Source organism: Equus caballus, chromosome X (genome assembly GCF_041296265.1).
Source record: "Equus caballus isolate H_3958 breed thoroughbred chromosome X, TB-T2T, whole genome shotgun sequence".
Lineage (NCBI taxonomy): Eukaryota > Metazoa > Chordata > Mammalia > Perissodactyla > Equidae > Equus > Equus caballus.
This window is the reverse complement of record NC_091715.1, coordinates 62,783,832-62,799,243: the sequence shown is the minus strand read 5'-3', so window position 1 is coordinate 62,799,243 and position 15,412 is coordinate 62,783,832. Positions and strand designations below refer to the sequence as shown.

The 15,412-nt window shown below is 44.9% G+C and overlaps 1 protein-coding gene across 1 annotated transcript in view; it reads right to left on the bottom strand.

Annotated features, from left to right (window-relative positions):
* Positions 1 to 4,827: 4,827 nt before the first annotated feature.
* The window catches only part of MSN (moesin), a 62,078-nt gene continuing 51,493 nt past the window's right edge, over positions 4,828 to 15,412 (bottom strand). Inside the window, exons 7-13 of the mRNA XM_001504861.5 lie at positions 14,782 to 14,878; positions 12,876 to 13,039; positions 10,348 to 10,478; positions 9,930 to 10,090; positions 8,467 to 8,559; positions 7,900 to 8,124; positions 4,828 to 7,037 (exon numbers count right to left, since the gene is read on the bottom strand). Coding sequence (XP_001504911.1) covers positions 6,873 to 7,037; positions 7,900 to 8,124; positions 8,467 to 8,559; positions 9,930 to 10,090; positions 10,348 to 10,478; positions 12,876 to 13,039; positions 14,782 to 14,878 — 1,036 coding nt within the window. The 3' untranslated portion in view covers positions 4,828 to 6,872. The remainder of the gene's footprint in view (positions 7,038 to 7,899; positions 8,125 to 8,466; positions 8,560 to 9,929; positions 10,091 to 10,347; positions 10,479 to 12,875; positions 13,040 to 14,781; positions 14,879 to 15,412) is intronic.

Here is a 15,412-nt window from a genome sequence, read left to right as displayed (position 1 = left end):
AAGGAATTTTAAAAATGGCCATGCAACTTTAGGAAAGTTGTTTAACTTCTCTGTGCTTAGTTTCCTTCACCATCTATAATAAGGGGTAATAACAATATTTACCTCATAGAAGCATAGTGAGGATGATTTAAAATATATAAAGTGTTTAGAACAGTATCTTACACATTATAAGCCATAAGTGTTAGTTATTATAGGCGTGCATTTGTGTGTTTGTGAGGTGGAGACGACTTTAGACAGGGTGGTAAGGGAAGGCCTCTATGAGCTGGGATCTGAATGATGAAGAGCCATGGGAAATTCTCTGGAAAGAGCATTCCAGACAGTGGGACAGTTAAAGGCCCTGATACTAGAATGAACTTCGGATATTAATGGAACAGAAAGAAGGACCAGGACCAACCTGGTAGGAGAAGCTGAGCAAAGAGGGTAGGAAATGGGTAGGGATTTCTGGCAGGTGACTAGCAGCAGAGGGTAGAAAGACCAGAGATCTAGTGAAGAGGCCATGACAATGGTCTCAGCAGCAGAGGAGGAATAAAGTAGATGTGGCACTAAAAAGCTATTTAGGAAATAGAATGGAAGACAGGAGGATTGGGAACAGGGACAGGGTGAGGGGAGAGGGAATTGTCAAGGAAAAATATCCAGGTTCTTATTTTGGGAAAATTAGTAAGTAGTGGTGCCACCAAGTGGGGGGTGGACATAAAAGGATGAGCAGAGTGGGATGAGAATAGAGAGAATATATTTGCTTATTAGACTTTCTGAATTTGAGGCTCTAAGAAACATTAAAATCTTGCCTGTCACTCCAAACTGTGTAACCTTGGGCAAGTTACTTACCCTCTCTGGGCCTTAGCTTCCTCATCTGTAATAACTGCCCTTACCCCAGAGATGTTGTGAAGATAACATGAGGTAATAACTCTAAAGCACATTGAACAGTGTCTGGCATAGAGTAAGTGCTTCGTAAATGTTAATTATAATTATTATTACAAAAGCATGTAGGCATGAGCAAGCTTGAGATGTTGAGGGGCTGGCAAGGGTCTACTATGCCTGGAATGTAAACTGCTGGGGGGAGATAGATCATGATGAATAGAGGAAGATAAGGCAAGTCAAATTGTGAAGAACCATAAATGTTCTCTAGGCTAAGGAAGGGAATAGATGTTCTGAGAGAGCAACAGGGTTGGAGCCTTGCATTTTAGCTCTAGAAAGAGATCTAGAAGTAGTGTGGCCTGTTTCCTTAAGATCCTGACTAAAGACTTCAGGAAACATCACCTGTGCACAGACATGTAAATAGTAGGACAGGGAACTTTCTTTAGGAAGAAGATGGGAAGCAAAACAGCTAAGACAGTAAGGGTGACCCATGGTAGACTGTGTATAGGTCTGGGGCAGAGGCAGGAGATAGTTCAAGGCCAAGTCCTGCCACTGTGACTGTAGACAAGTGCCTTTGATTCTTGGGCCTCAGTTTCTCACTCTGTAAAGTGGGGACAAAGGATTGGATCCAGGAATCTCTCTGGTCCCTTCCTGCTCAGACATTGTAATTAAGGGATATAGGAAAGCACACAATGGAACGCTACTGAATGGCAGAGAAGGCCTGACCCAGGCCTTGAAGGCCCATGGAAGAGTCAGGAAGCAAGTTCTAGGCCCATATCTGCCCGACTGCTTGTGTGACCTTAGATAAGTCCCTTCTCTCTCTGGGACTCCATCTGTACCAGGAAAGTGTTGGTCTATTCTAGCTTCTAGAGCAGTGACTCTCCAAATGTGGTCCCTGGAATAGCAGCATCAGCATCCCCTGGAAACTTGTTAGAAATGCAAATTTTCAGGCTCCACTTCAGACCTACTGAACCAGAGACTCTGGAGATGAAGCCCAGTAATCTGTTTTAAAAAACCCACAAAGTGACTCTCATACACACTAAAATTTGAGAACCATTGTTGTAGGTGTTTTCAAAATGTTGCAGTGAGGGAGCCCCTCCTTTTTTCAAGTTGTAGTCTATATACAACTTGATGAATTTTTACATGTTTATACCCTGTAACTACCACCCAAACCAAGAATATTTCCATAACCCCAGGTTTCCTTGTGCTCCTTTCCAGTCAATTCTTCCTACCCCAGCTCCAGACCATTCCTGCTCTAGAACTTCATACAAATGGATTATATGATATTTTCTCTTTTGTCTCTGCCCTCTTTTGTACAACATAATGCCTGTGAGATTCATCCATATTGTTCCATGCATCAGTAGTTTATTTCTATTGCCGAGCAATATGCCATTATATAAATATACTATAGTTTCATCCATTCTCTAGTTGATGGATATTTGGGTTGCTTCCAGGTTGGAGTTATTGCAAATAGTACTGCTATGTCTTTTGGTGGACAGAAGCACTCATTGCTCTTGCATAAATACTCAGGAACACCACCTTCCCCTTTTTTTTAAATTAAATCTTTGTGTGTGTGTGTGTGAGGAAGATTGGCCCTGAGCTAATTAATACCTGTTGCCAATCCTCTTCTTTTTGCTTGAGGAAGGCTGTCACTGAGCTAACATCTGTGCAATCTTGCTCTATTTTATGTAGGATGCCTTCACAGCATGGCTTCATGAGCAGCGCTAGGTCTGCACTCGGGATCCAAACCTGTGAACCCCAGGCCGCTGAAGTGGAGTGTGCGAACTTAATCACTATGCCACCAGGCCGGCCCCAAATCTTTTTATTTTGAGATCATTGTAGATCCACATACAATTATAGGAAATAACACAGAGAGATCTCATGTACCCTTTACTCACTTTCCCCCCCTCGTAACATCCTGCAAACAATATTACAATATCACAACCAAGATAGTGACATTGACACAGTCAAGATAGAGTATCATGTCGCAAGGATCCTTCATGTTGCTCTCTTATAGACAAAGCTACGTCTCACAGGCCCCTCTCCCTTTCCTTAACTTATGGCAACCTGTTCTGTTCTCCATTTCTATAACATTGTCATTTCAAGAACGGAGAATTTTGAGAAATGGGTAACAATACTATAGTGCCTTAAAAGAGCACAAATTTATTACCTTACAGTTCTAGAAGTCAGATAGAAGTCCAAAATGGGTTTCAGTGGACTTAAACCAAAGTGTTGGCAGGGCTGCATTCCTTTTGGAGGTTCCGGGGGAGCATCTGTTTCTTTTCCTTTCCTTTCCTAGTTTGTAGTGGCCACCTGCATTCTTTGGCTTGTGGCCCCTTCCTCCATCTTCAAAAGCGAGACACATAGCATCTTCAACTCTCTCTCACTTTGAGCCTCTTCCATTTCTTAAGGACTCTTGTGATTACATTGGGCCTACCTAGATAATCCAGTATCATCTCCCTATCTTAAAATCCTTAACTTAATCACACCCTCAAGTCCCTTTTGCCACATAAGGTAATACATTCACAGGTTCCATGGACATTTTTGGGGGGGCCATTATCGTGCCTACCACATCCATGTTCTTGGAAGAAGAAATCCACCTGTCTTCCTCTTTTTTAGAGAATCAAATTATTTATATGTATGCAACACAATATACAAAGCATATGAAAGCAGACATCTTCTGGTTGAGGTTGGAGGACACCTGATCTCCTTCATTCTTCAAGGCAACAACAATTGGGACTATCATTAGCAGAAATTCCTAAGGCTCCCTCTGATACTGATGTTCTCTAGGTCCCTAGAACTCTATTTGCTACCTTAGAATTGAGGCTGGGCAAGTATCTCCTCTTCTCAGTACGTGTCTGTTCTCCCACAGGCCCCCGGTGGGAATGGTAGGGAGAAGGTATAGTATAATAGTTAAGAGCACAGGCTCATGAACTAGATTCCCTGTGTTCATATCCTGGCTCTACTACTTCTAATCTTTGTGACCTTGGACAAATTAATTCATCTTGTTGAGCCTCAGTTTCTCCATCTGTAAAATGGGATAAAACAGTATATCCTCAGGGTAGTGGTTCCCAGATTTGTCTGTACATTGGAATCATTAAATATACTGATGCCTGTGTCCCACTACTAGAGATTATAATTTGATCTGAGGATATGGTCTGGGCTTTGGAATCTTTAAGATTCTAATGTGCAGACAAGTTTAGGAACCACTGCCTCAAAGAGTTGTTGTAAGGATTTAAAGCTCACAGCATACATAACTTACTTTTCCTTGCAAGTATTGGCTGACCAAGAAGGGAGCTGGTAAGCGAAAGAAAAAGCCAGATCCAAGACAACCTGGAAGGCTTATTTGGGTCTTAGTTACCTTATCTGTAAAAAACGGATAACCATATCTAGGCTACAATATTGACATGCTTTATAAACCATAAAGTGTCACCCAAAAGCTTTTGTACATACTCTCCATCCTCACTCCATACTCCACTCCCCACCACCTTTTGCAACAGGGATCAAGGTAATTTCTTTGACCTTCGTTGGCACTGCAGTAAGTAAGGGTAGTAGGAAGTAGGCAGCAATCCTGAAGGCTTCCTGACAAAGAGGCGGGACAGGGCCTGACCACTTCAGGAGGAGTCTAGAGACACAAACCACCCTTCACAAGCAGCCAAAGCCCGACGGCCAAGTGAGCCCAGGAGCATCACACGGTCAATGCAGGGCCCACCTACACTGGAAAGATTGGTCTGGAGCTGTGTAAAGGACATAGGCTATTAAGTTAGACAGTCCTGTGCCAATGGACAGTTATTCTACTTTTTCAAGCCCATTTCTTCCTGTATAAAATGAAGACAGTCATATCCACTCCCCATGGGACTGAAGTGAGAATGAAATGAGACCAGAGATGGGAAGGTGGCCTATAGAGTGGAAATTACAGTGAAGTTATCTTACAGCCACCCACTCATGCCACAAAAAAAGATCAAGTCACAGTAAAGTCTTCCTAAATTTTATTGGCACTGAAATAGAACATGAGTTGAGCATAAACCCCTCCAAAACAATTTTTAAAACCCCAAAAAATACACACAAAATAACCTGAATACAAAATCTAACTTTTCCCCCCCGCCTCCCTGGGGGTAGCCCTTAAGGCAGCTACATTACCCTAAATTCCAGGTTTGAATTTAGCCAGTATAGGGCACATCACCAAGAGAGTGTCAATATAATTCACAGCAATGCACGTAAGACTCCCCAAGGTCATGCAGGGGGTGGGGGAAGGAGAGAGGAATCGAAGCCATAGTCTCTGGGCTAGGGATATTGCATAGAGGGACAATATGGCCCCTTGAGGACTGAACTCTGGGGAGAAGGAAAAAGAGAAAAGTAAAAATAAAACCAAATACCAAGTAATTTAAGAATGGATTGTATGACCTATAGTGACAGGTGACATCACCAATACTGAAAGCTTCTTACGTTAATGTTTCTGGCAACATATGCTTTTATAGCATAGTATATGCCTCCCAGGTGTGGGGGTAGTACGGGAATGAGGCCAAAATGATCCTGCTCCAAGACTAATATCTTCTAAGGGTGCATTAGCAAGAAACACAGAAATCAATATTGAGTTAGATGCCACTAGAATATATAATACTGGTAGAAGGAAAAAGAGCCCACACATGAGACAGAACGAGGAGGCCGCTCCTGGGTTGAGAGCAAGGAGTGGGGGTATGGAAGGGACCAGGCCAGAGTCGCCAACAGCTCTCTGGTTTACAACTCCAAGGGACAGGACAGTTGGTGGCAAGACCTGGGCTAGAGATTTGTCAAACAGGCAGGGCCCAGTCACCACCTTGGAGCGGGGAGATGGGAAGGGGCTATTAGGCACCTGAGGGGGTCAAGTAAACTGTGGGATCTGGGCCACGGGCTTCTCTCACCATACTCAGCTTCTTCTACCCACTCACCATTGAACCAACTGACATCAAGCTCCAAGGCTCAACATACTAAGGCCTGGATGGCCCCGAAGCAAGAGTTGTGGCCCAAGTGGCTCTGATGGGAGAAGTGGCCTGGAACCTCTGGCAGGGAAAATACTGAAGCCAGGTGTAAATATTTCCTCCCTTTGGCAAGAATCCTGGATGGGGCTGGCTGGGTTTTTGGGTAACCATCCCTACTGTTCTAGCTGGAGGGCATTTGAGGATTGGAGTGGGGAGGGGCAGATCCCAAGAAGGGAGGAGGAACCCAGAATAATAAGTAAGGGATACCTCTGCCATTGAGCTCACTTGGAACAAGCCTAGCCTCCCATAAAGCATTGGGGCAGGATCTTCTACCTAGCGTTGCCTGAACAGAAGGGCCAATGTCCTTCAAAGATGTTGGTGAAGCCTCTTGAAGACATTATCTCCCCCATCTCACCTTAGGGAGAAACTGAGTCCCTGAACTCAGGGACAAGGCTTATTTAGGACTCAGTTTGTAACAGGCCCAATCTAGGTGGTAGAGAGAAGAATAACTCAATAACTTTTTAGCCTCCAATCATTACAAAGTCTAGATAACACTATAAAGAATGGGCATTGGGAGGCCTAATCCTAGGTCAGTCGACATCCTAGAGCATATAGCCAGGGCCCTGCCTCCTTCCCTAAATCCTGTGATGTTCCAGTTCTGCAAATCACAGGACCCTGAAGAGGAAGGCAGTAGTGGGGAAGGGGTTAGGGCTAGTTTTCAACTTACTCCACACTTGACCCTGGCAGAACAATAATAAATGTGGGGATGATTCCCCAATCAAGTGGAAAGTGCCTCTGAGCTGGGGAAGTGGTCTCTTCTAGAATGCTAGGTTGAATGGGACAAAGAGGGAAAAGAGGGTCCCATTGGCACCAAGTGGGCCATTTCTTTGCTCAGTGAGGGCTGAGGGGCTAGGTTTGGTCCCATGGCTACACTCAATGCTTGGCATGACTCCAGGGCTGCTCTAGTTAGTGGCTCCAGCACAGGGTGAGTTAGGTGAGAGTGTAAGAGTGTGGGAGCAAGGAAGAAGGGAGGAGGGGTCCCTAGAGGCTGGGTGCCCATTACATGGACTCAAACTCATCGATGCGCTGCTTGGTGTTGCCCTGCCGAATCTGGCGCAGGGTCTTGTATTTGTCTCGGCCCAGTCGCATGTTCTCAGCATGGATCATGTCATTGGCAGTCTTCTTGGACTCATCGCGGGCATTGGCCAGCTCTGAAGTGAGGGCCTGTGAGGATGCAAGGGGATGAGGGGTTAATGACTTCCTCTCATTTTACCTCCCCTTATTTAACTAGATCTTTCTTTCTCACTTGTTTTCTCTTTCTTTCTCTTCTTTCTTCTTTCCTTTCTTTCTCTCTCTCTCTTTTTTCCTTTCTTTCTCTCTCTCTCTTTCTTTCTCCCTCTCCCTCTCTCTCTCCACCCCCACTTACCCCTCCTTTACACACACACACACACACACACACACACACACACATACGCTTTTTTTCTTTTTTTGGTGAGGAAGATTGGCCCTTAGCTAATATCTGTTGCCAATCTTCCTCTTTTTCATGTGGGATGCCACCATAGCATGGCTCAATGAGTGGTGCTAGGTCTGTGCCTGAGATCAGAACTTGTGAACCCTGGGCTGCTGAAGCAGAGTGTGCAACTTAACTATTATGCCACTAGGCTGGCCCACACACACACATTTTTTGAGAGCCATTTCTACCAGCCCTGTTAGGACTGCAGTGGGGCAAGAATAAAACAAACAACACAAACTTAGGGGACCAATTGATGACAGGTATTCCCTGAGAGTAGAACAATGTATCAACAATTCAGGTAGGAATTGTGTCAGCTAAGTATTTTCTGAATATAAGAGGTAAATGGAATATGGATGGATGATGGGGCAAAAAAAATGGGGAAGAGGTGGCCTAGGATCTAACTGATAAGAGAGGGGTGCCTACCCTTAAAGCTCCCACTTGAAAAAGGCTCAGGATCCCATACAGCACGGAGATAGGCTCCTCTACCTATCTCCTCATGGTGATCTAGGGAAGGCCATGGGCTACTAAGTCAATGCACATGGTCTCCTTGACTCTTTGGCCCTGCCTGGATACCTTCAGGTGCTTCTGGACACGCTCATTCTTCTCCGCCTCAGTGGTACGTTCCTCCTCACTGCGGTCCTTGGCCATAGCGTCAGCCCGCAGGTCAGCGCTGGCCTCTGCCCCATTCTCATCCTGCTCATCCTGGTCATTCTCAGCAGGCTCTGCCACATGAGGCGTACTCATGGCAGTCTTCAGCTCAGCCCGGGTCTTCTCCAGGTCTTCTTGTACCATCTGAGCCTGTCAGTAACAGAGGGAGAAAAGGACTGGCAGTCAGACCAGGCTAACTTGTGGCATCCTATGTGTGCCTAGAACAGCCCAGCAGGAGGCAAGCACCAGGCAGGCCATGTCACTTCATCTGCCTGATCCTTAGTTTCGTCAGCTGTACAATAGTAGCAATTGTACCAATTTTCCTGGGGCAGTGGAGAATTCTGGGAAGTATTTGAGAAAGCCTGACCTCCTTCTTCCATGATGCCCACTGTCAAGGAAGGATAGAAGGTGGAAGGAACCCAAACCTAAGGAATCCAAAGAACTGAAATATATATATTCCCACAATGCTTTGCTCTGAGCACTGTGTCTTACCTTCTGCTGCCATTCCACAGCCTCACTCTCTTTCTTCTGTCGGGCCACCTCCAGCTGAGAGATCCGAGCTGTCAGCTCTGCCATTTCCAAGGCCTATGGATAAATTGGAAGCTTGTGAGAGCTGGGCCTTCTGATCCTCAGGGCCCAGGTGTCTTCAACCCCAGTTCCCTTGGAAAACCAACAGGGAACCTGCTGCTCCCTTGCTTGCTGTCCTGGAGGCTTTTTTTACCACACCTCCTCCAGGAAGCCTGGAGGACCACTCCTATTCTCAGATCTACTATCGCACTCGATTAAATCCAAATCATTTCCTTGTAAATCAGAGCTCCCCAGCTAGACTATAGACCTACTGAAGACAAAGAACATGTCATCTCTGTCTCCCCCTCACTTCTCTCCCTCTTCCTTTCCCTCATTTCTCTTCCTCTCCCTCATTTCTCCCCGTCTTCCTTTCCCTCTTTTCTCTCCCTCACTTCTCCCTTTCTCCCTCATCCTCATTTCTCTCTCTCATTTCTCTCCCTTTCCCCTCTCCCTCTCTCAGTATTGCCCACTGCACAGTTAGGGCCTCAGTAAGGCTTTCGAAATCACTATGTCAATGCCTGAATTCGCAGACCCTTCTCTGTTATCCTAGAATGCTCAGGGCCACTAAGACTTCCCAGGACGAACATAGGAAAGATGCTCAAGTATCACAATGTGATCTAAACAAGGGAAAAATGCTTATGCACACCCTCACTTGGGCAAATCTCCCAGAGGAACCTTCCCCTGAGAACTAGGTCTTAGTTTGCTGCACTCCCACTCCAAACAGTACAGAGATAGAGCATATGTCAAGGAATTTGGGCCACAGGTTCTTCAATTCTGAGTCACAGAACCCTTGGAAATTGTGATGACAGTACAATGCTCACCTTCCTCCCCTGAAAAATGTATAGGCACATAGTTGTACATGATTTTAGGGAGCAAACCCTTCAAAAAAGAGACAGAAATGGGTTCTCATCCTTACTTAGCCCTAAGTGTGTAATCTCTGGCAAGTCTCTTAAACTTCTCTGACCCCTGATTTCTTTATCTGGGCATATTATCCCATATGGGTTAATCCCATAGGGTTATTGGGAAGAAGAAATAAAGTAAGCAAAAGGGAGAAGTTGCTAGCATAGCTTGTAATGCACAGTAGGTAGTCAACCAAGCGTGAAGCTCTTTCTTTCCTCCCTCCCTTTCCTTTGTCAGGTCATCAGCTCAGATCCCCAAGGACTAAGAAAGCAGAATAAAAGTAAAGGTTAGGGAAGACTGTTTATAAAGGCCTCTGGGCCACACCAGTAACTTCTCAGTTTGCTTCTGAATGAGCTATCTGCTAGAGGCCTGTAGGGTGGTACCCTGCTGGAAAGAGCCAGCCCTGCTGGCAGAGGTAGCTGTGAATAGGTAGGCAGAGAGGGGAGAAAACTTAGGTCCCACAATCCTGGCCCATTTTGTAGCTTTACCAGCTGTTCCTGGGTCTTCTTCTGGTCCTGGGAGGCCTGCAACAGGGCCTCCTTGGCCTCTTCAGCTTCTTGACGCTCTTTGGCCAGTTTTTCAGCCTCGCTCTGGGCACGCTTCCGCTCCTGTTCAAGTTCCAGAGCCCTGCGGGTCTGTTCTTCCAGTTCTGAGAAGAGAAGGAGCGGAAATGTAGTGAAGAGTGCAGAGATGAAGAAAGGACACCTAGCTTCCTTCCTGGAAGTGCTTCACCCCAGGGCACAACTGGCAGAAAGCTCTGAGCACTCTTCCTCTCGGCTTACTTCATCTATTCTATAGCCACGTCTGGATTATATGGCCTGAGTCTGCAGCTGAGGTAGAAGGGTCTCCAGCTCATAGAGTCAGGCTCTGGGATCACCCAGTCTCCAAGGTGACTGCAAGCCTCACCTTGCTGAGCCTTCTTAGTCTGCTCCTCAATCTGCTTCAGCCTCTCCATCAGTTCTTCCTTCTCCCGTTCAATCTTCTCCTTCTCCTTTTCTGCCATCTCACGCTTCTTCTTCTCATTTTCCAGTAGAGCACTAAGAAAGGAGAAGAAGTGATGGAAGACGATAGCAAGGCCACATGGAAGCACTGGGATCTCCAATGCTTCCTGGCCCTGGACCCTCAGCCCCAACTCATCCAACACACTCGGGGCTTCTGAGTTGGGACTACTTTGCCTTATCTCCACATCTTTGTCCTCATATTATAGCCCCACATGGGCCAGTATGCTCAGGGCCTGGTCAGCTTGTCCCAGAGTGAGGACATCCAACCTGGATTCCCAGTTCTGCCACTAACCAGTGAGTAACCAGTAAGTGACCTTAGCTATGTCATTTCTTTGCTCCCCTGGGCCTAATAAGTCCTGCCCTATCTCATGGAGTTATAGGGAGACAAATTTTGGCTCTATGCTGGGATACTGAGCTTCAAGTCTGCTGATCTCTATGGCTAAAGCATCAGTCCTTAGGCCTAACTCTGCCTGCCCTCTGAAGCCCAGCTCTAGAATCCTTCTTTCCAGAATTTGTTGCAAACCTAAAATAAGTACTTGCTTTTTCTTGCCCCAACACCTCTTCCAGAAGCTCTTCTTTTCTCCATTGGCTAGATGTCTTTTCTCTTTCTAAGGCCTCAGGATACTTGGCCTATCTTTCTCCATAAAACTTCTTACCACCTCACATACTGTATAATTTGCTTATTTGTTCTGTCTGTCTCTTCCCACTAGAATGACAGCTTCATGCGAGCAGGGATTTTGTCTACTTTTTTCACTGCTCAATAAACTCTTGAGTGAATGAATGACACAGCTTTTGTACCTTGAACAGTTTTATATGTATATGCTGTTTTTCCTTTTTCTCCTACTAGATTGTGAGGTCCTTGAGGGTAGGTTTCTGCCAGATTTAGTTCTGCAAACTGCCCCCAATCTCAGAAAACATTTTCTGAATAAATATGAACCTTGGTGTCTAAACTCTCATACATGGAATCATTTTCCAGTCTACTACCAGAAGCCTCCTGAGGTTCCAAATTCTTTGTGACAAACTACAGCACTCTCAAACCTTAACATATATAGAAATCACTTGAGATCTTATTTATTAAATAACTCATTGAGGTGAAATTCACATAATATAAAATTAACCATTTTAAAGCAAACAATTCAATGGCATTTAGTACATTCACAATGTTGTGCAACCACCATATCTATCTAGTTCCAAAATATTTCCATCACTCCAAAGTAAAACCCCATACACGTTAAGCAGTTTTTCCCTATCTCCCCTCCCCCAAGGCCCTGACGACCACCAATCTGCATTCTGTCTCTATAGATTTATCTATTCTGGATATTTCATATAAATGGTATCATACAATATGTGATCTTTCGTGTCTGGTTTATTTCACTCAGCATGACGTTTTAGAGGTTCATACACATTGTAGTATGTATCAGTACTTTATTCCTTTTTATGGCTGAATAATATCCCACTGTATGGCTACACAATTTGTTTATCCATTCACCCACTGATGGACGTTTGGGCTGTTTCCACCTTTTGGCTATTATAAATAGCACTGCTATGAACATGTGTGTACCCGTACTTGTTTGAACACCTGTTTCCAATTCTTTTGTGTATATACCTAGGAGTGGAATTGTGGGATCATATGGTAATTCTGCCTTTAACTTTTTGAGGAACCACCAAACTGTTTTCCACAGCAGCTGAACTGTTTTACATTCCCACCAGCAATGTACATGAGTTCCAATTTCTCCACATCCTTGCAAAGATCCGTTATTTCTGTTTTTATTTATTATACCCATATTAGTAAGTATGAAGTGGTATCTCACTGTGGTTTTGATTTCCATTTCCCTAATGACTAAGGATGTTTCCATGTGCCTGCTGTCCATTTGCATATCTTCTTTGGAGAAATCACCTGGGATCTTAAGATGTACATTATGAATCAGTAGGTCTGAGGTAGGGTCTCAGATCCTGCCTTTCTAACAAGTTCTCAAGTTGATGCTGATGCTGCTGAGCCTTGCTGCACTTTGAGTAGCAAGGGGCTACAGTGCATAGAAGCTTCGTAGGGAAAATTCTGGTAGCTTTGCCCAATTCTACTCAAAAAACCCTACAGAGCCAAGGTTTAAATGTGCATGAAGCCTTCTACTGCCACTATACTGGTCACATTGCCTGGAGCATCTCAGAGTCCGCCTACAAGTAATGGCATGAGAATCACAGAAAATGGAGAATTATGAAATGCCCCTCCCTCCTATAAGCCTCTGAAATCCTAGGCTTCTGATGCCTATTTCCTGGGGATGGGGATGCCTGAGACTTACTGTCATCCCTGTACAGCTCTCTCTCTCTCTCCCCTTAGTCCTGGGATGGCTTCATGTCCTGCCTTTAGCAGGCTTGGAAACTTTGAGAAGCTTCCTTGCCATGGCCCTGGTCCTACTCCAGCTTCACAGCACCTACCGCTCCATCTGCTTCTGGTGCTTCTCCTCCCGGGCCTGTGCCTTCATCTGCTGCACCTCGATGGTATCAGGCTTGCGGCGGCGCATGTATAGCTCGTGGTTCCCCATGCACAGGGCCAAAATCCGTTTGTTAATCCTCAGCCGGGGAGCATAGAAGACAAAATCCTGTTGGGAAACCAGCAATCAGAAAGAGTTTGGAGGGACAGATGAAGGTGAGCGTCTGCCTTCTGACAAGCTAAATCCAAAAGCACTGGAAAGATTATTTAGCCCAATTTTCTCACGTTACAGATAGAAAGACTAATTATCAGAGTGGTGAACTGACTTGCTCAGGGTCAGACAGCAGATTAGTGACAAACCCAGGACTAGAACCCAGGCTGCTTGACTCTGAAACCAGCGCTCTTTCCATCAAACCACAATTTCTTTCAACCTTTGCTTATGAAAAGCATCCTAAAATATCCTCAACCCAGTTGAAAGACAGGAACTGACTTTATCTGTTAATTAGGGATCTGCTAGGTCTCAGGGGTCTCTCTTAGAGGCCCAACAATCCCTGTATAATATACCCTGGTGAGTGCAGTATGGGTGGCTGGACTGTTTCTGCAATCTCCTGAAAGCATATATTAGACCTAGCCCTTTAAATCCTTTTTGGAGTAAGGCAAGTTGTAAATACCTAAGTGAATACATAAATCTTCTGAACATCTATTGTCCTGGTGGTTGCTGTTTTTTAAATAAGCCCTTGATCTCACTGGCTTTGTTACTCACCTTTTTCTGATGAAAGTTGAGCAGAGCAGCAGTTAAACACACACACACACACACACACACACACACACACACACAAATCCAGGGAATTTGAGTTTGTTACTACAAATACCACTGGACGAAGGCCATCAGCTGATAGACTAACCACCAGCTCCTCTGTCACTGAACCCAAACTGCTACCATCTCATATAGCTTGGGGTTCAGAGGAAGAAACACAAGCTCTAGAAGTCAAATGACCTAGATATAAATCCCAGCTCTAGCATTTTTAGCTGTGTGATCTTGGGCAAATCACTCCATCACTCTGAACCTCAATTTCATCAGTTATAAAATGGGTATACTACTACCTACCTGACAATGCTGTTGAGGGTTTAAGGAGAGAACATACATAAAGTGCCTAGCAGAAGTTCAGATACCTCAGGGCTGGAGAAGAATGGTTGAGGACTCATGAGAAGGGTCTGGCTGAGCATAGCCATTGGCCCTTGTTGGACACAAGGTACACCAGAAGAAGAGACCCTCATCTCAACTTTCTAACTTACTCCCAATCACTAGCTTTCTGGTCTTATCAGCCACAGGCAACTGAGTAGGTGAGAAGTGTGGCAAGCATGTTAGAGGAATGACTGGACCCAAAGCACTTTTTTGTTCTTGGGTTGCTTTGGAGAAAAGTCTTGAGAAGACAGCAGCAAAGTTATACCAAAAAGCAAGTTTGGGGGATCATGTCTGGATCTGGACTTCTATTGCCTCTTTCCTTTCTCCACAATTAAAGATAAATCAAGTACACGAACAGTTTCTACTTTCTGGGGTCTAGGGGCTTTAAAAGATAAGAGATAAGATGCACTCTGTTTCCACTCCAGAGCTTCAGGGCATCAGAAGACAGTGGCTAAGAGGCAGCACTTAGACTGCATGTGGCTCTCCCTCATCCACGCGTCTCCTGAGACACAGGTAGCAGGGTGGCGCCAGGTATAGGATGTCTCCTGGTCATTTTTGGCATCAACATCCCCTTCCATCACCAATCTCCTTTTGTGTCTCCTATTCCCACTCACATCAAAAACAAAACAAAACAGAAAAGGGAGAGAAAAATACAATATGATTGCTCCTAGCATTATCCCAGTCTTGGCAAGTACCCATCTTGGCCAGTGGGAGGAGTCACTTACCGGGGCTTTTTTGTCAATGGGCTTGATGACAAATTTCTTGTCATTGAAAGAGATGTTCCTGATTTCACTCCAGGGGAAGCCTATCTTGGGAGTCAGTCTGTAGAAATTGAGACCACGAACATCAGGACAAAGGCAAGACAAGAAGGACAAAGAGGGTTGGAGCCTTGCCCTACTCCCCATCAACTTCTCCCTTAAGGAGGTAGATTCATTGCCATCTCAGCCAGTGTCATCACATGCCATCAGGTCAGTTGCCAGCATTGAGGGTGTACAAAGAACCTCTTCATACCACAACCAAATTATTATCCTTTGTCCCAATCTCTGAGGTTTGTTTTACTGTATTTTTTTCTGAGGCATGAACCTTGAAACAATCTCTCACAAGAATTTCCAGCCCTATTTAACTGGGACTCTTCCATCTAAGGTTGTAAAAGTTGGGGAGAAGGTAAATAATGTGCTCCAAGATTCAGAAATTACATGGAACAATAATCTACTGATCTCCATCCTCACCAAGAGCAGACCAAGGAAAATAAACAAGCAAGTGAGATAAGGCTGCAGCAAGAGGGATTATAGGTCAAACAGCACTTAATCATCACATGGAAGTGGGATTAATTACAACTCTTGACAAGGTAGGTTC